General features: G+C 45.3%; 1 protein-coding gene across 1 annotated transcript in view; it reads right to left on the reverse strand.

The window, feature by feature from the left end:
• Eif2ak4 (eukaryotic translation initiation factor 2 alpha kinase 4) overlaps positions 1-15,876 on the reverse strand; it is a 94,683-nt gene that overhangs the window by 33,889 nt on the left and 44,918 nt on the right. The window contains exons 12-19 of the mRNA XM_055598162.1: positions 14,165-14,595; positions 12,675-12,744; positions 9,826-9,909; positions 8,912-9,034; positions 5,383-5,487; positions 2,637-2,694; positions 1,600-1,679; positions 15-116 (exon numbers count right to left, since the gene is read on the reverse strand). Coding sequence (XP_055454137.1) covers positions 15-116; positions 1,600-1,679; positions 2,637-2,694; positions 5,383-5,487; positions 8,912-9,034; positions 9,826-9,909; positions 12,675-12,744; positions 14,165-14,595 — 1,053 coding nt within the window. The remainder of the gene's footprint in view (positions 1-14; positions 117-1,599; positions 1,680-2,636; positions 2,695-5,382; positions 5,488-8,911; positions 9,035-9,825; positions 9,910-12,674; positions 12,745-14,164; positions 14,596-15,876) is intronic.

The raw sequence follows: 15,876 nt of genomic DNA on the forward strand, positions 1-15,876 counted from the left end.
TATCTGACACCCACATCTCGAAGTTGGTTGAGAACGAAAATTCTTTCTGAGGCTGTCACCATGGGGTGATAGGACATCTCAAAGAAGATAATTCCCAGGCTGAAGAGATCCACTTTCTGTGGGGAAAACAGAGTTGCCTTTAGAGAGTTCTGATATCATGGTGTAATGTCCAGGAGCTTGGCAGTTTGCACTGGAAAGAAGTTGAGAAATTTGGTGATCTGGTCTAAAAACAAGTCTTTCAACCTATAATTTTAAAAGATGATTTCAAATTTTTCACTCAGAAATATGATTGTCACAGTCAAGCTACCATGTCCATCAATTTACATAGTTACCATTCTCTCCTTCCTTCTCTATTATTCCCTTTCTATGGTAAGAACATTTGAGATCTAGTCTGTGGCAATGTTTGAAATTATTAATCAGATAGAAGGACCCGGGGAGGACAGGAGCTCCAAAAGGAGAGCAACAGAACCAAAATATTTGGGCCCAGGGGTGTTTTCTGAGACTGATTCTCCAACCAAGGACCATGCATGAAGATAACCTAGAACCCCTGCACAGATGTAGTCCATGGCAGCTCAGTCTCCAAGTGGGTTCCCTAGTAAAGGGAACAGGGACTGTCTGTGACAGGAACTTAGTGGCTGGCTATTTGATCACCTCCCCCTGAGGGGGGAGTAGCCTTACCAGGCCACAGAGGAGGACAATATAGCCAGCCCTGATGAGACCTGATAAGCTAGGGTCAGAGGAAAGGGGAGGACTTGGGGAGGGGCATGGGAGGACATGAGGGAGGGAAGGCGGGATTGGGAGGGGATGGGGGGCTATAGCTGGGATACAAAGTGAACAAACTGTAATCAATAAAAAAAATTTTAAAAAGGAATTATTACTCAGTTATTATACATTATTATAAACTGTAGATGCCATGCTGTACAGAATGTACCCCCTTTACCAAGGATCATTTCCTGATGCTTTCTGTTTCTGCTGCTTCACCCCTTTCTCCTTCCCGGCATGCTCTAGCCATGGCTTGTCAGTGCTACTGATAGGACCAAGCCTTTCACATGCCAGGCAAGAGCTCTACCAGTGAGTCACACCCCTAGCCTAGGCTTGTCTCTGTTCACCCTTTATCCCAAACACTATCCTTGTCAGGGTTTCAGCAAATGGCTTGATGGTAGAACACTGCCTAGAATGTTCAAGGCCTGTGAGGCTGAAGGTGCAGAACTGAAGAAAACAATTCTGAATGGCTGCCAGGGCCCACTATTGCTTTAGTACTCAATTCATTTCTTCAGAGGCCTTGTCACAACTTAAGACATTTCTCTTTATTTCCTCCTTGCTCATTATTGGTTCCATCATCACTGTGTCAGCTCCCTGAGGGTTGGGAACTCAGCTGTTACTCCTATGACTGCTTTGCTCCCTATGTTCCTGGTCGCACACTTCTGCAACAATGATGCCAGCTTCAGCTGCTTGGGTACTGCTGCATGCTTGCCCAGCCTGGGAATCAGTGGCTATCTGTATTTCAGCCGGTCACTACCTGTTACAGTCTTGATGCCTTACTTGTAAATTACTTGTGAGAGACCCCCGCCTCCCCAAACACATGCACACTCTTTGTACCTGATTGTATGCGGACTTGGTGCTTCCCTGGACCTCGGGGCTTACGTATAGAGCAGTGCCAACCATGCCAGTCAAATTGCCTGTGGAGGAAACAGAGGGAGAGCATTACTGTTGTTGCTGTTTCATAGAGCTAAGAACTGAACCCCGGGCCTCGTGCATGCCAGGTGAGCGGCAGTAAGCTACATCCCACGCTCCAGATAATGTAAACTGAAAATAAAGGGCTTCTTTCCAACCCTAGTTCCGTTTCTTTATTTGTGTGCAGGATTGGGTGCGCAGGGGCATGTATGTGGGGGTCAGAGGACAACTTGTGGGAACTCATTGTCTCCTGTGTGGGCTTGAGGGTTGAATGTAGGTCATCAGGCTCGGTGGCAAGCACCTTTACCTGCCTTCAAAGCGAGGCCGATCTGCTGCCTGCAGTACCCACCAGGAGGAAGGCGAGCACGGCACAAGCGATTCATCTATGCCCTAAACTGCCCCGTACTGCCTCACACACAAGTCTCTGCTTACACAGGAAGGCTAGAACTAGACAGGACCCCAGACAGGCCAGGTCTTGAGGTAACCTGACAGGACCAAGTGGTGTTGGTCAAAGCTCAGCTTAGGGGCCCAGGAGACCATGATTCTACTGATCGAAGTTCTTATGTTCCTTTTTCTTTTTTGCTTGTTTGTTTCACTGTTTAAAATTCAAATTTTATTTATATAATTTCCCATTCAATATAGTCAAACCATAGTTATTAACATTCAGCAGGCAGAAGCAAGCAAATGTCTGTGAGTCTTAGGCTACTGTGGTCTACATAGTGATTCCAGACCAACTAGGGGATACATAGTGAGACCAGATCAAAGACAGGAAGTGATTTGGAGTAGGTTGGAGAGCAAGTAATATAGTGAAAAAGAAAAAAAAAATACTTAAACTTCTGTAAAGGCTATTCAAAGAATAATTTCAATTTGCTTTAGAATAAGGTCTATAAGTAAAAGGCAGATTTCAGGTCGAGAAGTTTCATGGTTTGCTTGTAAGCACATGGATGAAATAGAGGCTTTACCTGAAGGGTCTGACTTAATCACACGATCGCTTGCCTGGTCATCTTGTTTACCTTCAGCCTAAAACACAAGCGAGTAGAGATTAAAACCTTACAGCACTCCATGGGAATGGCTCATCGGTTTCTGAGCGAAGACTGAAAAGGTAACATGGCCGTCAGAAGAATTATTACCGTTATTTTTAGCTATCTCACATCCTTGTTGCTTATGATTAGTTAACCCATTCGTGCAAGGCTCAAAGGGAACCTGGTGAAAGCAGGAGGAAGAAGAGCAACTCACTGGACAGTTCTCTCCAGGACAGAAATACCCAGACTCTTACAGAAGCCAATTTATATTCACACCGCAGACACCAAGAACAGGATTTGTTTACCAGGCAGCGCAGGAGAATTAAAAATGGTGACAAAATCATTGTGCTATCTTTTCTAGTGCCGCAACCTCTTCCAGGTCAATTTTGCTACTTTCCCCCCCTAAAGGCTGGTCACTAACTTGCCCCATTGTCCCTTGCTGAAACACTCACAGGCACTTTTCTGCACACCCCTAACAGTCACGCCTGTAGTGGAAGTTTCGGTTTCTTTAAAAACTCAGCTATGCAAGCAGGTTTTTGTGTTAATCCCAAGTGTGGGATATGGGACTGCCTTAGTTTGTTCACAGCTGATAATAGCCTTGTGTGGCATGGAGAGGGCAGCCTTTGCCAGCTACGGTTAGTATAAATATGAGAGCCCAGAGACAGAAGGCAAGGGCTTCAAGGAGACAGACGGAGGAGGAAGAAGGCCACTTGTTTGTCCTGTTACTGTCTGCCATTTGCTGTTGCTAGACTGCTAGAAATCCTGATGACTGAGTTTGGTATTTTCCCAAGAGAACCCAACAACCCTAACCAGCCAGAACAAAATCTAAAGAGACCTCCGCCCCCTTCCTTCTAACCTTCCTTCTTTCCTAGTTAGGGTTGGCGGTTGAAAGGGAGGTGGAGGCTTAAGAAACCCCAAATAAAGTAGAATTTAACAACCAGCATCCACACACACCCTGAACCAACTCTGGTGGTTTGAATGAGATATCCTCCATGAGTCTTGCGTGTTTGAATACTTGGTCTCTAGTTAGTAGCTATTTTGGAGGAGGACTAGGAGGTGTGTCCTTGCCGGAGGACGTATATCACTGGGGAAGGCTTGAGGGTTTAAAAGACTCAGGTCATTCCCAGGTGCTGTTTCCTGCTTGCTCCAGCTCCCAGCTGCCCCAGCTCAGCCAACACTGGACTCTTACCCTCCAAAACTGTAAATCCCAGAGAAACACGTCTGTAAGCTGCCTGGGTCATAGGGTCTTACCACAGCAAGAGAAGTTACAGGAAAGTAACTAACACACCCAGACCACAAGGATGGGCTCCGGGAGATGCCATTCACCTTCTGTTCTGCTTTGCAGGTGAGTCTTTGGAGCAGGCCCGAGAATCCACACGTTTTATAGCTGAGGTGTGAGTTCTGCCAAGGCTAGCTCACAGGGCAGTGCAAGGCTCTCTGTGCAGATTGGTGGGACTGCAGAGCCTCTCCTGTACCCCAACACCATGTTGGGTTCTTTAGATGGGGACAATATCCCAACATGCTTGGCCTCAGCACTTTTCAATACATTTTATCTGTTCTGCTCAGGACCCAGTTCTTATTGCTTGTCTTCCATCTCTTTGTTTGGGGGTGGGTATTAGGGTCTCCCTGGCTGGCCTAGAACTTGCTATGTAATCTACACTGGTCTTGAACTTGTGGCAGTTCTCCAGCTTCTGCCTCTGAGTACTGGGATGACAGGCACCCACCAGCACTCCCAGCCCTTCTCTGCCTCCTCACTCTCCACTCCTAATTTCACCTCCCAAGTTAGTCCTGATGGTCGTTCTTGTCATCATCTAAATTTGATTTCCTTTCTCTGACCAGTCTTGGAATGAACCTAAAAGCTAGCTTATGATAATTAAGTGGATCCCTAGCACACAAGTCTGCCCAGCTGTCCAAAGACTTCGTCTTTACCCATCAACCTCTCTATACTTCACAGTTTCAGCCAGTCACAACACAGGATGTTCAAACAACCAAAGCCTCCTAGGCCCTTAGCTTATGCTGATGAGCCCTGCCCTGGTACGACTATGTTCTGTCCTGGACTCTGGCCTGCTAGACTCCCACCTACCCATTAAGGCCCATCTGTTGTTATGCGGTCTTTCTTTTTCTTTGGGTGATGGGGTCTCACTAAGTGGCCCAGGTTGGTCTTGAACACCCAGACTTAACTGATTCTTTGGCCTCAACCGTCTGTGTAGCTGAGACTGCAGGTATGTGGCATAACACTGGGTTTACAGACTTTCTCATCCCTCACAGCTACTTACTTCCTCCTCTCCTTATTCTTCTTTCACGATTTCTCTCACTTTACATTAACTAGTTTTGTATGCTAACTAATCCGTAATGTCGTAAGTGTTTGAGCCTCACTCTTGCAAACCAACTGAAAGTTCCTCAGATGCAAAGCATCTTGTCAGATGCCTAGCAAAGAGGCCAGAATATCAAATTATTTCACAGAGCATTGCACGCCTTTTACCTAACCAGTGTTCATAAACCAGTAACTTCACATCCCTTTGATCGAAAGCCTGAGAGACACCTGAAGCCTGTCCCCTCAGGCCTGTCTGGCAGTGGAGAGAGACAGGGCAGGGTGCAGAGGCCACTGTCCCATCTTTGTATTTCCAGGATTATTATGGCACCCACGTCATTTTCACACATAGCCTGATTTTAAAAAAATACTCACAGTGAAGGCAAGATGGTCTGTTGCCAAACCAAAATCACCTATTTTCACATGGTCATCAGAGTCCAAAAAAATGTTGACAGGTTTCAAATCCCGGTGAATCATCCCCTGTTGGAAGACAATGAAGAATCCAGCAGTTGCCTCTCACGTTTCCCAAGGTTAGCACTTCGTACATTTCTCGATTTTAAAGGCTGAGTGTGTAAGGACAGCTGGACGGGGGTCTTCTTCCATGGACAACCTGGTCCTCCCTGTCTGCTCTCTGGAATGTCCTCTGAGGGTTCCGTGACCTCTCCACCAGTGGAGCCCAGCAGGAGCAACTCACAGGCACCCTGCACCATTCCCTCTCAGAGATCTCGCGTCACCTTCCCCTCTGCCACACCACAGGCCCTGCTCTGCTCGGGTCCTACACTACTTTCATTCCCTCTCCTGTTCTTTTCTTTGCACTACTTCCCCTGCCTAGGACACTTTCGTACTTCTCTACCTGTTCGAATCGTACCGACATTTACCTGTTCCACCTCTTTCGTGAGCCTTGCACATTATTCTACCATCAGCTTCCAGGAAGAACTCAGTGATGGTATCTCAGGAATCCTGCTTCCTCCTCCTCCTAAGGGCTCGTCATGCTTACTGTCTCACTTAGAAGACGCCAAGCGTAATAAGAACTCTTCCTTGTCTGATCTTTCACCTGACATGAAGGCAGCTTATGTCTCTGAGAACAGGAGTCCGTCTCAGGCATGGGCTTGTCACATGTTTGTGCCTCTGTGTATGTTGGTGAGGCACAGTGTGATGATGGCTAATAGAGTTCAGGCCCAGAGCACATAGAGCACAGCACCACAGTGAGAGGTCTAATGGTATCTGCCAGAATTCCCTTTTATTTTCCACCTTTTAAGTTATGCCACATAGATTTCATGGCTTCTCAATATGAACAGGGCACAGTATAAACATTTTGAAGTTTCAAAAGTTGAGACAGAGGGGAAAAACCCTAACATGTTTTCACTGTCTGATGCATTGGACAATTCCCTGTTTAGAATGTGAGCAGTGTCTTGCCCCAAGGCCAGGCCTGAGAACATTCACCTGGTACTGCTAACTTCTAGGTTTTAAATGACACAGTTAAGCTATGGTACTGAGCGCCACCCCTCTCCTTGCTAGGGAGCTTTTTAGTTTCTTCAGGTTCCTAGGAAGCCCAGATATGTATGTACAAACCACATTCTTACTCTACAGTAAAATTAATCAAGAGATCATCTTCAACATTTTGTCCATGTCCAAATATGTCTTCCTTATACAGGTGTGAGCAAACTTCCTGTAAAGGGCCAGTGAGAAAATATTTTGGGGCTTTTGGGCTATGTAGTGGTTTGAATTAAGATGTCCCTCACAGGCTCATGTATTTGAACCCACGGTCCCCAGTTAGCGGCACTGTTTTGGGGGAACTAGAAGGTATATCCTTGCTTGAGAAAGTACATCACGGGGGCAGGCTTTGATGACTCAAAGCATCACAACATTACCGGTGCTCCTGCTGTCCCTGTGCACTGTGGTAAAGGATGGGAGCTGGCAGGGTCCAGTCTGCTGTCATGCCTCCACTTTACCACCATAGACTCTTATCCCTCTGGAATTGTAAGCCTGGATAGATTCCTTCTTCTGTCAGTTGCCTTGGTTATGGGTGTCTTATCCCAGCAACAGAAGTAACTCGTACAGCTAGACGGTCTATTACAACTCTCAAATCTGCTGTGGCAAAATACAGCCACAGGCAAATGAGCATGGGTTTGTTCTAATAAAAGTTTATTGATGGACAACAAAATTTCAATTTCATGTCATAATATATTCTTTTTTAAAATTGTTATACCACTTAAAAATTAGAAAAGCTGTTTTTAGTTCACGGGCCATATAAGGACAGGTGTGAGCCAGATCTGACCCAGGGGCCATTGTCTGATGATCCCCATCCTCACCTCAGTGTTTTCTATGGGAGTTGACACTGGGTGCTGTTCCTTGACTTTTGGTACTTTGTTCTATTACCTTCAAAAATATATTATTTCCGGCCAGCAAGGTGGCTCAGTAAGGCAAAGGTCCTTGCCACAGGGCTCGATAACCTGAGTTTGATCTACGGAATTCACATGGTAGAAGGGAAGAAAATGGTCTTCTGACCCTCATGTGTGTCCAGTGGCATTTACTGCCCCTCCCACCGTACACACAAATAAACCAATAAACGTAAATAACTGTAAAGACTACTTCATCGTCCCTATAGTTTCCTCCTTGGTTTTGTTTTGCGTGCTTGTTGCTCTCCATTTTCCTATTTGATTCTTAATATAAGGTTATCTAAGTCAGGGCCAGGAAGATGGTTCAGCAGGTAAAGTACCTGCTATGAATGCACAGGGCCCTAAATTCAGATACTCAACACCCACATAAAAACTAAGTACAAAGGGTGGCAAATGGCAAGCTTGTTCCATGAGAAACCTTGTCTCAAGAAAGAAAGAAAGAAAAAAATAAAAGAGAGCAATAGAAGAAGATACCTGTCTTAGTTACTTTTCTTTTGACCAGCTTACAAAAGAAAAAGTTTATTTGGGCTTAAAGTTTCAGAGGGTGAGTTGTTGGAAGTTGGTGTGATGCGTGTTACTGACCCCCAAGATCTGCCTGTCCTTGTTGTGTAAACCTATACAATTGGCTGATTAAATGGCCTATACTCCAGCAGGGCAGAATGGGTCAGACATGGCTAAGGTTCCTGGACTTTTGAGGACAGGAGAATGATGGACAGATGGATGGGAAGGGAGGAGGAAAGAGGACGCCACAATGGGTTAGCTTGGAGAAGGAAGGTGCCAAGGATGGCGTGGATGGAGAAAACACCAAGATGAAAAATAAAAGCAAGTATATTGGGATTATTGATCAAAGGTAGCCCAGATGAGGATGGTTAAGGTGTGTGGCATTGGACAGGGGCTGGGAGGTGAATGGTGAGGTTATCCAGACAGCACAGGTAGAAATATCTGCCTGGCCCAAGGTAATAAGACAATTACAAAATCTAACAGGTGTCTGTGTCTTACTATTTGTGATAGCAGGCTAAATAATATCACTGCAATAATTATAGCGTAATAATAAATATTATATAGCCCAACACTCATTTTTATTTTCTATAACAATGAGTCCATGACCATCATCATGGCAGGGAATATGGCAGCAGGCAGGCAGGTGTGGCCCTGAAACAGTAGCTGAGAGCTTACATCCTGATCTACAAACTAATAGGTAAAGAGAGCTAGCTGGGAATGACATGGGATTTTGAAACATCCCCGGGTGGTACACCTCCTTCAACAAGGCCACACCTCCCAATCCTTCCCAAACAGTTCCACCAACTGGAGACCAAGTATTCAAATACACAAGCCTATGGGGCCTACTCACTCAACCTACGTAGTGTTGACCTCTGGCATCCGCAAGCACTTTCATAGGGGAATGTATCCATCACCTCCACAACACATGCACAAATATTCATGCAACACACAGACACAAGCTATATAAATAGAAGTATATGGACACGAGATATTAGGAAGTTTACTTTCTCATGGATATAAGCTAATCCATCCAGAATCTCTCGAAAAAGCCTCCAAAGCCTGATGGTATCTCGGAATAGTCCCTGGTCAATGGTGTCACGCAGAGTGCTCTTCTCACAGTACTCCATCTAGAGAAAGAAACAAACCTGGTCAGGCCCTGGTTCAAAATAAGGAGGATAACTGCAGTCAATGTAATCACTCATGTTAAAACTTGTGACAGGGATTTTAAGCAGCTTTGGAAAGTTCTTTGCTTAAAATCCTTGTCGCAAACATTAAAATTGAGATTGCAATAAAATGTTATGTTACAAGACTGCTTCCAGTCTCAAGTTTCCAAGAATAGCTAATTAGCCTGATGATGTCCTTGGCCTTATTTGTGTACGAATAACAAATACTCTTTGAATCCAGAGAAAAACATTATAGGCATGGCACATTCTGAGTCACCCTCCGGGCCTCACTCAGGATCTCCAGCTCTCCTGGGTCCTACCCTTCACAGGGCTGTTTAGAGAAAGGATAAAAGCAGACAGGTAAGGCAGCCCACTCCTGCACTCACAGGATTCAGACGTGATTATAGGCGCCTCATCTTATTAGTTGTGAGAAGAATCAGATAGCTAATTAATCTGTGGGAAACTGAGGCACCACAGACTAGAGAATCTCATCTGAGCTCACACAGTGGTGACAGGCGGATCCAGGATGTGAACTTGCACGGCTTTGGTTCAGAGCTGCTCCATGGCACACCTGAGAACACTGTGAAAAGGGATGAGCTCAAGGCTGGGGGAAGGCTTCCATGCTATAGCTTTGCTGGCCAATTAATCTGTAGCAATCAGCCCTCTTTTGCCCACTACCTTGTGGTACATCATAAGGCGCGCCGCCACCAAGCCGCGAGTGTGCCGCATTGACGAGCAGCCCAGCCGGGTCTCACCTGAATGTAAAGGTAGTGCACAGCCTCGGTTGTCGCTGACGGCTCAGTCTCCTGGCAACTGTCCTTTGCATCGCAGTCTTCACCCTAACCCGAGAGGGACACGGGAGAACTCAAGCTGAGCTTGGAGTAAACAAGAGCATCACTGCCTTCAAGAGCTAGTGCCTAGGGCCACAGTCTCACGCCTCTGCACGGCCTATCGCTTTAGGGGACATGAGCACAACAGAACACAGAAACTGTCCTCTAGAAGCTTGGAGCACTCTAAAGGAAAGTCTGCAGAGCTTCCAGGCCTGCTACTATGCAGAACGACGGGGAAGACGGGGAGCAGGTAGGATGTGCAGTAACAGGAAGACTCCTGCTCCAGTCTTCACACTGCAGGACAGGATGAGTAAGAGAAGAGTGAATAAGAGGATGACAAGAAGGGCGGAATGGACACAGGTGAACCTGTGTGAACAGGAGGTCCTCCTTTGGTGGGATTTTCGGAGAGCAGTTTTAATGTGTTCACACTGTCAGAGGGTAGAGTGCCCTCTGGGCTACATACTCCTGAAGGCCCAGGAGAAGCTGCCACTCACGAGTAGCAAGGAATATGTAGACCCTTTCCTCACATGGCTCACTTTCTAGTCTCTCACAGGTCATTTTTTTCCTAATACATGGTATCTTAAAAAAAAAAAAAAAGTCTTTTCCAGGCTGGAGAGCTCAGAAAATGGTTAATGGTCAATGGTTAGGAGTGCTTACTGCTCTTGCAAAGGAGCCAGTGCCCTCTAGCCTTGATGGGGCAGAAGAACTCACAGGGCGTGCTTAACCTCAAACAGAAACACATACAGAGGCATTAAAATATTTTTAGTCTTTTCTTCTGCACTGGGGTTAAATACCTTAACCCCAGTGGAGGAAAAAGTATTAGTTTCTGATCATTTCTCATCCACAGGGTTTTTATTAGATTTTATTTTTTCTATTTTTACTTATGTCTATATGTGCATGCCTATGTGTGGGTGTGTACATTTGAGTGCAAGTGCCGGTGTTGGCTAGGAGAGGCCACAGGATTTCCTGAAGCTGGAGGAGCAGGCAGTTGTGAGCCACCAGATAGTGCTGGGCATCATTTCGCTGTGGGGTATTACACGTTCTTAAGCCGCTCTCTGGTCCCCTGACTACAGTTTTTAGGAGGAAGGATGTTTCTCAATATTTTCTCTTTTCAAAGAAAACCAAAAAGTTCTGTTCTTGAAATAACTAGATTCAACTACTGAATTACTTATATTCTCTGGAGAGTGTCTGTGAAGGTTATTAAGCCCTTGAGGTTTCTACCCATAATTAGAATGCTCATGGGATGCTGCCTTTAACTGAGCTAAACTGGAAGCAGAAATTTGATGGCCTTAATAATTAAATGCACAGCTAACACTAAAAGCAAATATAATTTTTGCTTAAGCAGTTTAGATTATTTATGCTATTACTGTAGCTAAATTTATAATTAAAATGACAGCAAAAGGAGCTTAAGTAATTTTTTAACTAACAAGTTGCTTATTAAAAACATACTGGCTAATTCACTCAAATTTTCAAATCAATTAAACTGTGTATCTAACAAGATCTACATGTTTATATCCTGTGAGTGAGCTAGTAAATGCCAGTGATTATCCTTTTATTCCAAGTAATCCAGTCATCACAGACCACATCAGTCACAGAACACTTATTTTTCTGAATCTACAAGGACAGCCTACTGTTCTCACTCTGAGCTTGAGGCTCCAGCCTGGGGCTCTGCAGCCTGACCAGTGAAGGAAGGAAGCAGGCCTGTGTGGGATCGAAGGCACACAGACAGTTTGTCAAGCTTTTAAAACTATGAGCCACATGGAGAAATGTATCTTATATCCCACCTAACACACACACTCACAAGAGACAGTTCTTTAAAAAGAGGTTTAATGTGTGTGTGTGTGTGTGTGTGTGTGTGTGTGTGTAAACATCCGGAACTGGAGTTACAGACAGGTATGAACTACCTGGCCTGGGTCCTGGGAACTTTTCAGGCAGGACTTGTTCTTACCTGCTGAGCCCATCCCTCCAGCCCCCGGAAAACACAAGTTCTATTAACAGAATTTCTCTTTACTAAAAGTAAGGCGCATCTGGCATTCTCTCCTCTTGTCCACAACATCAAAAATAAAATAAGGCTGGCTGTGAGCCTCTCAGTTAGTTCCTCAGACATTGCAGGATCATGCTATGTGGTTAAAACACTGTTCTCGAAGATGGTTTATCAGATTAACTGATGTGGGCAGGACTGTTAACTCCATGATGAGGCTGTTTAGCTTGCATACAACCCTCATCCCCAACCACAGAAAACATTCCCCAATCTCCTAGGAAACTTAAAAACTGCATTTGATTTATTTGTATGTATGTGCCTGCTTGCGTTCCTGTGCTTCATGTGTACAGGCGACTGTGGAGACCAGAGGCCACTGGATTCCCTGGAACTCGATTTGCAGGGGGTTGTGGGTCATCCTATAGGTGATGAGAACCAAGGTTAGATTTTCAAGGACCGTTAATTGCTCTTAACTGCTAAGCCGTCTCTCTAGGCCCTCTGTGAAACTTTTCAGCACACATGGAAGAAGTGCAGTGTGTCAGTTTATTATTCCTTCGTATGTCGGCACAAAACTTACGATAAATTTATCTGTATGTCTATATGTATCAGTATAAATTTATGATGTGAATGAAAAGCCCATAGTAAATACAAGTAGCATATATTTTAAGTGAATGGCTGTGTTTTAAAACTGACATTCACGTATCAGACCAAGGCTCTGGCATTCTGCCTGATGTTTAAACATCAGATGTCATTAATGATCTAAGTCAAACTAGATACCTTCGAATTACATATTTACCTGATTCTGACTTTTACTGTTTTCGTCTTCATTGTCAAAAATGATGTCACTGTCAGAATCTGAAGCAGGTCTTAAAAAAAAAGAAATAAAGACATAGTAAAGAAACAAAAAAGGTTGACTTTCTTTTTTTGCTCATCAGAAAACCAAAGAAGCTAGAGCATTACACCATGTGGTGGTCTGAAAGAGAAAGGCCTCCGCAGGCTCATAAAAGTGAACGTTGTCTCCAGTTTCTGTCTGTCTGTCTGCCTGCGACTCATACCTGCCTGCTACCATGCTTCCCACTACAATGGAAATGGACTAGTTCTCTGAAACCGTAAGCCAGCCCCCAATTAAATGCTCTCTTTTCTAAGTTGCTTTGGCCATGGTGTCTCTTCAGAGCGGTAGAACGGCAACTCAGACACACCATGACGCAGCGGCATCAACGCAGACGGGGCTGTTGGTTTCTCTTTTCTGTCACCCGAACACGGAACTTTTATTTATTTATTTAAAGCTTTATTTATTTGTTTATATATTTTATGTTTGAGTGTTTTGCCAGCAGGTATGTCTGTGCACCATGCGTATGTGGTGCCTGTGGAGGCCGGAAGGGTGCATCGGATCCCCCTGGGACTGGCGTTACAGATGGTAGTGAGAAGTCACGTGGGTGTTGGTTATTGAACTGAAGTCTGTAGTGGAAAGTTTTGGTGTCTTTAAAAACTCAGTTATGTCATGTGGACATGGCTTTGCTTTTAATCCCAGGTGTGGGATGTGGGACTGATTCAGACAGCAGCAGACTATTTGCCTAGTGCCGGCTATGAGAGGGGATCTTTGCCAGCTGCAGAGAGTTTAATTCTGGGGACTGTTGAGAGAGAATAAATGCCAGAGCCCAGAGAGTGTTAAGGGCTCTGAGAAAGAAGAAGGCTGCCCCCCCCCCCACCCCGTTTGCTGCTGTTGCAGTTTGACAAGAAACTTGAAGATATCCTGAAACCAGGATTGGACATGCCCCAAGGAACCTAACCAGCAGTAGCCAAAGAGAACTTCGCCCCCTCTCACTACTAACTTTTCTCCTACCTGGTATTGGGGTGTCGGAAGGAATTGGGGTAGATTAGGGAGAGAGACCCATAAGAAACACCAATAAAAGGAAATGAAATAGTTTAAAAAGTACGCCAACAGAAGTCCTATGGAAAGCAAAAAGGGGCCTTAACCCCTGAACCATCTATCCAGCCCCAACAATAAACTTTAAAAATTAGCTAGATTGTTTCTTAATGGAATTAATTGCTAAGAGTTGTAATAAATCTAACTGAGTACAATGATATAAATTGTTAAGCAAATGCCCTTGGGTTATAAATTCGGGCCTTGGATGTGGGAAATCTTTAAAGCTCTGGGTTGCATTTGGCTTCTCTGTGAAAGAGGTTGCTTCTTTCTTAACATGGTCAACACATTGGGATTTCTGAGTTCCTCTGCTGTGGGCCAGTTGGGTTAGGGACCAGGAGTCTCCCGCTGCTAGCACTTACAGGAAGGACTGGGAAAAGACGCCATCGTGCTCATCCTCTTCCTCCTCATCGCTGCTGGAGGAGCCCTGGCCGGTGACTGGGAAGCGCGCGCTGGTGGAGCGCTCTGCAGATGTGCTCCACTCCACGGAGCTGCTGAGGATGGGCGGAGGTGCTGCGGCCTCCACGCTGCCCAGCTCGTCCTTGTCGCCCGATGCTTTCCCGCAGGAGGCTGGACTGTCCTGGGCCTGTGGTCTGCAGTCTGGGGGTGGTGTGCCTGGCACAGCCGAGCACTCATGCCTCTCGATCCAGGCGTTGTAGTAGCGCACAATGTTCTCATGGTGCAGGCGCGACAACAGGGTCACCTCGCCCTTGATCCTGCGGAAGTGCCTGCTGGCAGGGTTGATAGGGATGCGCTTCACAGCGTAGCAGCAGCCGTCCAGCTTGTTTTGCACCTACCGGGCAGCAGGGGACGGGACCTGGTCAGATGGGGCATTGCGCACTGCCGTTTACAGCGCCCAGCCCCATTAGTTCCTTCCCAGTAGAACCTGGAGCCTGACAGCCCATAACGATAGCCGACAGCCACAAGGCTTGAATTCAAACGGAGGAAAGCCTTGGCTGGCCCCAGACTAGGGAAAAAGTTAAAGGAATCCAAATACGAGGACTCGCTGGGAGACAAATAAGGAGGGCACAACCTTCATCTCTCCCCGTCCTTGCTTCTCCCTGCCCCTCCCTTTTCTCCTCTCTCTTTTTGGAACAGGCCAGAGACTTGATATCCTCCTACTGCAGAGCTGTGGTTACAGGAATACACATTTTCTTTCTTTCTTTTTTTTTTTTTTTTTTTTTTAGGCAGGGTCTTAGATAGCTCAAGCTGGCCTCAAACGGAGATAAGGCTAGCCTTAAACTCGGCATCCCCCTGCCTCCACCTTTTGAGTGCTGGGATTACAGGCATGGACCATCTGCCTATCTTAATCATTTATTTCTTTACTGATGAGTATAACGTTTTCTCTTAAAAATTAGATTAACATATGGAGTTATGAGTTCCATTAATTTTCACGACAATTACTTCCCTGTTCTTTTGTTATTATATCTGCTAAGTAAATATCAAAATGCATTTTAGTTTTAAAGTAAAAGTAATTTCTAAGGCCAGTGTGTTTTCAGCTGATGATTTTATTTTCATAATACTTAAAATCACTCAAGACGAATGAAACGCCAGAAATTTTAACAAATCTAAAATAAAGTGCTAATTATTGTACAAAGAATTTCTAAGGCCACGTAAATGTGGGGGAGATATTCGATTTCGTTTGAACTAAGTTTTCTTACCTATATGACACTTCAAGGGGACACTCAGGAGTAAATGAGAACAAACGGAGAAAGAAGACTCTCAAAGCTCCAGAAAGCTGCGCTTGACAAACAGCAGCGACTACCACGGACACCCATGCTGCCCATTGGGTTTGTCACCCAACTAAGACCCAAAACTGATGAGACAGTTATAAAATCTAACGATACAAGTGGGAGCACAAAGAAACAACAGAAAGGTCTGCAAGACCAGCATGCTCAAACCCCACCCCTTCCCCGAACGCTTCGCTGGTGTGACTGAATGAACTATACCAGATATTCCTTCCTGTTCACAGGAGGGTTAGTGTACTACAAATTCCTAGCAATTCATTTGTCCAAAGGAGAAAGTGCTCAAACGGTGAAGGGCCAACTGCTAAAGAAACCTGATTGTGAAGCAG

The sequence above is a fragment of the Psammomys obesus genome, unplaced genomic scaffold (assembly GCF_907164565.1).
Source record: "Psammomys obesus unplaced genomic scaffold, mPsaObe1.curated_primary_1811, whole genome shotgun sequence".
Classification (NCBI taxonomy): domain Eukaryota; kingdom Metazoa; phylum Chordata; class Mammalia; order Rodentia; family Muridae; genus Psammomys; species Psammomys obesus.